Below are 8,666 nucleotides of genomic sequence, written 5' to 3'. Positions count from 1 at the left end.
TCTGTGATACAACGACAGGCTCCTAACTGTTGGTGATTTTTCGAATCTCGATAAGAACGCCCGCCTTCTGCCAAATCTATAGTACACTGTTTAGGAATTACCTTGCACTTTTAAGGTTTTCATTTCAACCACCCTCATGATAGTTTACAAAAGATTAAATAGTGTATTACAGCCGCAACAGAAAATCACAAGAAATAGCAGATAGGAAAATACATTATTCGTCAAACGAAACACAAACGAACAAAGAGCTGGAATTCCATTTATTTCCAAAGTAAAAGTTTTAGTACACGTATATTTGAAACCTAAGATAGAAAGGACCAGCGACTGAAACACTCCAACCTCTCACGAACATGACAGGAGACTGGTCGGCCACATCAGTCGACACTGAGCTTCTTAAAGGAACCTGCAGCTCCGTAGATGTCCTGAGCAAGCTTGCTGTCTGGTGGTCTCTTCGTTTCGTCCGAAATGTAATTATCCTGCTCCAGGAACCAGTGCCGCATGTCGCAAGCTTTGTTGAAGAGCTGATCTGAAATGAACAATACCTGCACTTTAGGATCTATAACGTTTTATCACCAAACATTCGGCAGATTGTCATGTCTACGTGATGAGTTCAACGTGTTCCAAAATTCCTCTATGAGAATGAAGTTTGTTTTAACAGAATGTCCACGCCTAGTTTCCGATTTGTTAAAATTTGTGGTGTATCCAGAGCTTAGCTAGAAATGAAAGTGATGGAAGTGAGAGCTCCAGATGGCCAAGCGTCTAGAAAAAAATTGTAACTTTGGCTTGGGTCGGATGAGGAATGGGCCGTTTATACTAGCGTATTTTCCAGGCAGCAGTTGGCGCAGCAGAAAAGGTACAAAACAGTAATGCGAGAGTCGTGGGGTAAAGGACCCATGCGTAAACCTTTTTTCTCGTTTTAATTTCAGTTTTTACTTCACTTAACTGAAAATAAACTGAAGTAATAATGAGTATGTTGTATTTGTTGATATTTTCATGAAAAGCATGAGAACTAATGGTGAAGAATAATCTGGGACTGGGGAAAAGTTTCCAGGAGCGGACTGTAGTGCGTACACGAGAATTTTGTATATAAAATTAGAAACGTTTATTATTTTATAGTTGATATTTTCCTCGTGTTGGGGTAATATTCATCGTAAATACGGGGCATCAGAAATTTTCTCGGCATGTTGCACATGTTACAAACGCCGGATTTCTTCAATTATGTGATTGTTTTAAAATTTCCATGGGAAAATGTTTTACATTCGTAAAAAGTTTTGTCTCATAGGAGTCTGGCAGCCAACCCCGCTAAACGCAACTTTTCGCCAGACATTGGCGAAGGTGGCTAATGATATGAACTCGAATGTATTTTGAAACGTCCCCTTTCAACAATTGTACAAGACTATGCTTAAACTGACACACAATATTTTGTTAGCGCAACGCAATCTGACTTTCAAAATTCCCTACAAAAGAATGGCCCTGACTAACATTAAACTATACCTTTCACAAATCACTTACCTCACAAAAATCTTCGCTGCTCAAGCTACTGCAATACAGCGAGTGCCACTACTGCCAGCTAAATAAAAGATTCAAACTATGGAAGGCACTAACTACTGATAGGGATAGTTAGCAAATGAAAGATATTAATAGAGAACAAACAATGTATTTACCTTGATATCATCATATATAAATATAGCAGTTCATGACAAATTACAAAACTCCGCCATCTCTCTCCCCACATCCATCACTGCTGGCGGCTCACCTCCAACTACGCAACGCTACGCGCTGTTCACAGCCAGCTGCCTAACACTACAATGGCGAGAATTACAACAATGCAAAGCAGCCACAGACTGCACACAGCACAGCCAGTGATTTTCATATTGAGCGCTACGTAACGTTGCCAATAAGAAAACATAAACAGCCTACTTACATAGAGAAAACATAAACGGCCTACTTACATAGAGATGCATTTGCTAATGTGAACACTTTCTGTCAACAGATCTATTAAATAATTATTTTATGATCCACATTCTTTAAAAAAGGAGCACTTGGAAAGGAAAGAACAATAAGAAGAACTAGTAACAGTAACACATAATTTTCTTTTCAAGTACATGGTAATATTTTTTTTACAATAAGTTGTTGTGGTGCACCACTTTAATTAGTTAGACATTAAGATGTGATTATACATTTCCCTTATCTGCATTGTTATCTTTAGTGTACTACTTTTTCTGCTTGAGTTATGTCATGTTTAGGTATAAGTTGCTGCTGTTTGCCAGGCATAGTGTTATTGAATTTGACTTTTGCTCATTTATGCTGCTAGCTTTGCCAATTTGCATTTTTTGGTCATTGCTGTTTGTGTTACTTATTTTGTGCTGCTGCATTGCCTCGTTCCTTAGTTTAGCATCTGAGCTCAGTAGATTTAAGTTAGCTTAAGAGGGGGTAGAGAATGAGTTGCAATGAATAGGAAGAAATGCATTCAGAAGTTATACAAAAAAAGGTACAGAAAACAGGTTTAGGTAGAATTTTCTTGGATATAAATGTTGAGGTAAGAAATGTGTGAACATATAAATACAGAGAGCATGCTTAGATAGAATTTTTTTGGTGGAAACAAAGGATGAAATAAGAGGAAAGACATATGAAGTTTTGGGTTGGACTGCAGTACCACATGTTACACTGAAAACGAACCCTGTCCTTTCCTATTGGTGTTATCCCACTATATGTGTTTGTGTATCCTTGAGTATTTGTTTTCTTCCTGTCTCTGTGTACTGTTTCATAGAACTTTTTTCTCTTCTAATACTAAGATACATTCACTATGATGAGGAATACTGTTATCCTCGAATATAATTGGCATCAATAATATGTTATTTACTTTGTAAAGATGTTATACATTATTAATTCTGTTCTGTTTAATGCTCATGTGTGAAATTGATGTTTCAAAAGTTATTCTGATCTTTTATGTATTTACTTATGTCATAATTCCTGTAACACTGATGTATATGTTTATTTCTATTCTTTTGTAAAGCCCCTATTACTACAAATGTTATCTGTATTATTATGTTTTTAATGATGTGTTTTGTACCTTTGTTATTGTATTCTTATGTTATAAAATTGTAATTGTCACCAGTTCATGATATTATTAACTTGTTAGTTACATTTCATTGCACACGTTTCTGTTGGTCATAGTATATGACAATATGTGAGAAGTAGGGACTGTTAGTGTTTGCACGTGTGTTGATAATTCAGCAAGGGACTGGATAACAGCATTGCTCGTTCTAAGGACAATTCCAAAAAACTTTGTGAGTGCACAAGTGGTGGTTATGGACTTGCTATATTGTCCACAAGACTCTTCGATGGTGATTGTGCACCTGCACATTTGCAACAGATGGCTGCTGGCCGTCTCTACAAGGACTACAGTGGGTCTGCGTCTTTGCTGACTCACCAGTACCATTATTTCTACAAGGACTGCAGTGGGTCTGCACCTCTGGTGGCCCACCAATACCACAATCTCTACCAGGACTCCAGTGGGTCTGCTCTGTGATGACCTACCTACCAATATTCTTCCAACCTACGACTGACTCTGCTGTGGGTTTGCTCTGTTGTGGCCCATTACCTGTATGCATGTCAAGAGTCAGCACTGTCTTTCCGCTGGAAGGACAACACTACTTCTTCAAGACTGCATGGAAATCCACTACTTCTGTGTGCATTTTCTTTTACTGCTCAGACTTTGAGAAAAACACTGCAATTTTACTGTGATGAATCAGGTCTGTCTTTATGGACTGTGAGAAAATTTTAGCTTTTGACCAACATCGTATCAATAAGTGTGTGCATTTGATTTCTTTGTTATTGTAATTATGAAAAATTTTATTAAATCATTATTGGCCACTGCCCAAAATAAAATTTGTAAAATTTTTTGTGGGGAGCATGGGGGCTATGTAAGTAGGCCGTTTATGTTTTCTCTATGTAAGTAGGCTGTTTATGTTTTCTTATTGGCAACGTTACGTAGCGCTCAATATGAAAATCACTGGCTGTGCTGTGTGCAGTCTGTGGCTGCTTTGCATTGTTGTAATACTCGCCATTGTAGTGTTAGGCAGCTGGCTGTGAACAGCGCGTAGCGTTGCGCAGTTGGAGGTGAGCCGCCAGCAGTGATGGATGTGGGGAGAGAGATGGCGGAGTTTTGTAATTTGTCATGAACTGCTATATTTATATATGATGATATCAAGGTAAATACATTGTTTGTTCTCTATTAATATCTTTCATTTGATAACTATCCCTATCAGTAGTTAGTGCCTTCCATAGTTTGAATCTTTTATTTAGCTGGCAGTAGTGGCGCTCGCTGTATTGCAGTAGCTTGAGCAGCGAAGATTTTTGTGAGGTAAGTGATTTGTGAAAGGTATAGTTTAATGTTTGTCAGGGCCATTCTTTAGTACGGAATTTTGAAAGTCAGATTGCGTTGCGCTAAAAATATTGTGTGTCAGTTTAAGCACAGTCGTGTATAATTGTTCAAAGGGGACGTTTCAATTTCTATCAATCTTCTCGCGATGTGACATGTTATTCCCTCTCCATAAGAATCGTTTTGTAGCTTTTTTTACGTGACTATAAAAATAAACATCGAGGGTTGCACGAGCAGAGTGAATTTCAGGCGCAATCACTTTAATACTGCACAATGGCAATCCTTACTCATCTTGAAAAATCTTGTCGTATAATTGTGAAATTGTTTTGTCCTAAACGTAGGGCGTCATTACGTCAGTCACAGAATTTCTGAATAAGGCTATTTTAAGTTTCCCAGATTCTGATGAAGTAACGACGACATTCCTGTATTTTCCTGCGTAACCATGTACTGTTTTCTTTAATTCTCTCTCAGATGAACCACTACCGTCTTGTAGGTATAAGAAAACCGTTGACAAAAATTTTCCAGAAACAACTGTATCATGTTGTACTGTATGCGAATATGTTAATTTGTTCACATCTCGTCGTTCCACGAGCATTACTTTTTCTTCTGGATGGTGAAGAACTAAGTTTAAGGTTCAACGTCCCGTCGACTTGGAGGTGGCTTCAAATGGCTCTGCCGGCCGAAGTAGCCGTGCGGTTAAAGGCGCTGCAGTCTGGAACCGCAAGACCGCTACGGTCGCAGCTTCGAATCCTGCCTGGGGCATGGATGTTTGTGATGTCCTTAGTTAGGTTTAACTAGTTCTAAGTTCTATGGGACTAATGACCTCAGCAGTTGAGTCCCATAGTGCTCAGAGCCATTTGAACCATTTTTTCAAATGGCTCTGAGCACTATGGGACTTAAAGTCTGTGGTCATCAGTCCCCTAGAACATAGAACTACTTAAACCTAAGTAACCTAAGGGCATCTCACACATCCATGCCCGAGGCAAGATTCGAACCTGCGACCGTAGCAGTCACGCGGTTCCGGACTGAAGCGCCTAGAACCGCTCGGCCACAACGGGCGGCTGACATGGAGGTCCTTAGAGACAGAGCTTAAGGTCGGTTTGTGTCAAGCATGTGAAAGGAAAACGGCCGTGCTCCTTAGAAGGATTCATCCCGGCATTTGCCTGAAGCGATTTAGTGAAAGCACGGAAACGTAAATCGGGATGGTCGGAAGCGTCTTCAAACCGTCGTTCTCCCGACTGTGAGTCCAGCGTGGTAACCACTGCGCCAACTCGGTCGGTCCCTCTTGATGGTCCAGGGTTCGGTTCTAATTCACAACAAGAAAAGACAACTTACAGGTGTAAATATGTTTCATACGTGAAATTTTAGAGTATTTTGCTTAATGCTGACGAATGGGAACTCTCGATATACCTGTTTGCCATGGCACTGTAATTGCAATCCTTCTGGAAAAGTTCTCTGTAGAGTCCTCGAGGACGCTATAAACAGCTACAATCCTGTCTTGGAAATTTATCTTCTGTCTTTTGCTTTGAAGCCTTTTATGAATATATTAATAAACACAGTGTATTGAGCACTATTTTGGTTTTGTTTGCAGTGTAAGTAACGTAAAAATTGGAAATGTTTCCGAATAAAAACTCGACTCTCAGGCATTCGTTCTGTATATTTTCCTCTGCGCCACCCCTCCTGGAAACTTTGCATCATAAATTATTCGTACCCCCGCTGAAAATGCTACTTTCTTTTCTAAACGCTAGGCTTTCTGGAGCTCTCATTTTCGTCACTTTGATTACTGGTCAAGCGAAGTATGTACCGTAAATTTGGAAGAAATCAGCGATAACGAGTAGACGCGGTGTCTTTCCGTGCTCAATAAATCTGAAATTAGAGTCTCCTGTGTGCTACTTGACAGACATAAGAAATGTTGACGGTAACTCTCTAATCTCGGTAGATTAACGAAGCTCGACAAAGTACTAGCTTCGGCTGTGAATTATGTACTTTCATTGTTTTGCAAGTTTGATAAGAATCGGTCATTTCGGTGGCAGTGATATAATCTTACGCTTCTTCTCAAGGGAAAACGGAGAAATATCTTAAGCAGTTGAAGAATCTGCTGTAAGCCTGTTTGGGCTCAGTCAAGTTCTACCATTTGTGAATATTCTGTCACTTGTTTAGTATGCGTCACGGACAGCAACATTTCTTCTTCCGATAATCGAATAGCAATTTTCTGCCTTTCGATGCAGCCCGCCACCATTACCTGTCTTGTGGCAATCTCAACATCTCTGAAAAGTATAATTTGCACCTCAATTACCTGTAGGATATATATTGTACACTATTGCTCCCTCTAGTACGCTAGTACTTGGAAGTTATTTGTTCCCGCTTTAGCACATGTCCAATCATCTTGGCCATTTTTTGTTACTATTTTCCATATACTCTTGCTACCCAGATTCTGCGGAGAACCTCTGCGTTTGTTATAAGTCCTCTTGGTTTTTAGCTCCCATCTACAGCACCTCACCGTCTGTTTATGCCTATGTTCCTATAGTGTACCATTCACTCCCGTACAATACCGAATTTCAGAAATTTCTTTCTAGGATTTGAAACTGGAAGATATATTTGGGCTAGGAGCACTGCCTTTGCCTGTGGTCGTCAGTTGCTGATATCCTCCTTGCTTTGTCCACCCTGCGATTTATTGCTTCAAAGGTCTGCTGTACCGCCAGCACTTTTGATGCTAAATTGGTCGGTGATTTCATTTCAGTAATTCTTTAGCAAATTCCACTTTCTTTGGCTGTCTCTCAGTTTACGTTTTTGTTCAGTATATAGAGCATCCCATTCAACAGATTCTACAATTACTTGTCTTTTTCACACAGGCCAACACCGTCGTCAGCGAATCTTATCACTGATAGCGTTTCACTGAGACTTTTAATGCCTGTTCTGCCATTTACATACTTAATCTATGAACTGATGGGACAAGACGGAAGAGAGAAAGATTGCATCCTTGTCTTACATTCTTTTTAACTTAGTCTTTTCTCTCTCGGTTTTTCACGCAAGTTGTACCCTCTTGGCCCCTCTAATTTACACTGAGCTGACAAAAGCCATAGGATTTATTTTATTTATTTATTGTTCCGTGGGACCACATTAAGGAGAAATCTCCATGGTCATGGAACGAGTCAATACATGAAATTACAACACGATTGTAGAAACAGATAAAATGAAATATAAGAAACATATTCAGTTGTAGATTGTAGAAACAGGTGAAATGAAATATAAGAAACATATTCAGGCGACACGTCGTTAGTTTAAATAAAGAAAATCAAGTATGTAACACTGGAATTTGCTTAATTTTTTAGCTCTTCCAGGAGCTCCTCGACAGAGTAGAAGGAGTGAGCCATGAGGAAACTCTTCAGTTTAGACTTAAAAGCGTTTGGGCTACTGCTTTGGGCTACTGCTAAGTTTTTTGGGTTCTTGTGGTAGCTTATGGAAAATGGATGCAGCAGAATACTGCACTCCTTTCTGCACAAGAGTCAAGGAAGTGCATTCCACATGCAGATTTGATTTCTGCCTAGTATTAACTGAGTGAAAGCTGCTAACTCTTGGGAATAAGCTAATATTGCTAACAACAAACGACATTAAAGAAAATATATACTGTGAGGGCAATGTCAAAATTCCCAGACTATTGAATATGGGTCGACAAGAGGTTTTCGAACTTACACCACACATAGCTCGAACAGCCCGTTTTTGAGCCAAAAATACCCTTTTTGAATCAGAAGAATTACCCCAAAAAATAATACCATATGACATAAGCGAATGAAAATATGCGAAGTAGACTACTTTTCGTGTTGAAATGTCACTTATTTCAGATACTGTTCTAATGGTAAATAAAGCGGCATTTAGTTTCTGAACAAGATCCTGAACATGGGCTTTCCACAACAGCTTACTATCTATCCGTACGCCTAGGAACTTGAACTGTTCCGTCTCGCTTATAACATGCACATTCTGTCTGATTAAAATATCAGTTCTTGTTGAATTGTGGGTTAGAAACTGTAAAAACTGAGTCTTACTGCGATTTAGCATCAAATTATTTTCCACAAGCCATGAACTTATTTCATGAACTACATTATTTGATAATGGTTGGTTGTTGGTTGTTTTTGGGGAAGGAGACCAGACAGCGGGGTCATCGGTCTCATCGGATTAGGGAAGGATGGGGAAGGAAGTCGGCCGTGCCCTTTCAGAGGAACCAACCAGGCATTTGCCTGGAGTGATTTAGGGAAATCACGGAAAACCTAAATCAGGAAGGCCG

At 39.5% G+C, this 8,666-nt stretch overlaps 1 protein-coding gene across 1 annotated transcript in view; it reads right to left on the bottom strand.

Moving 5' to 3' along the window:
* Positions 1-292: 292 nt before the first annotated feature.
* LOC126481590 (alpha-tocopherol transfer protein-like) overlaps positions 293-8,666 on the bottom strand; it is a 178,350-nt gene continuing 169,976 nt past the window's right edge. Inside the window, exon 7 of the mRNA XM_050105450.1 lies at positions 293-526. Within this exon, the coding sequence (XP_049961407.1) occupies positions 375-526 (152 nt within the window). The 3' untranslated portion in view covers positions 293-374. The remainder of the gene's footprint in view (positions 527-8,666) is intronic.

Source organism: Schistocerca serialis, chromosome 5 (genome assembly GCF_023864345.2).
Source record: "Schistocerca serialis cubense isolate TAMUIC-IGC-003099 chromosome 5, iqSchSeri2.2, whole genome shotgun sequence".
NCBI classification, from domain to species: domain Eukaryota; kingdom Metazoa; phylum Arthropoda; class Insecta; order Orthoptera; family Acrididae; genus Schistocerca; species Schistocerca serialis.
This window is presented reverse-complemented; position numbering and strand designations above follow the sequence as displayed.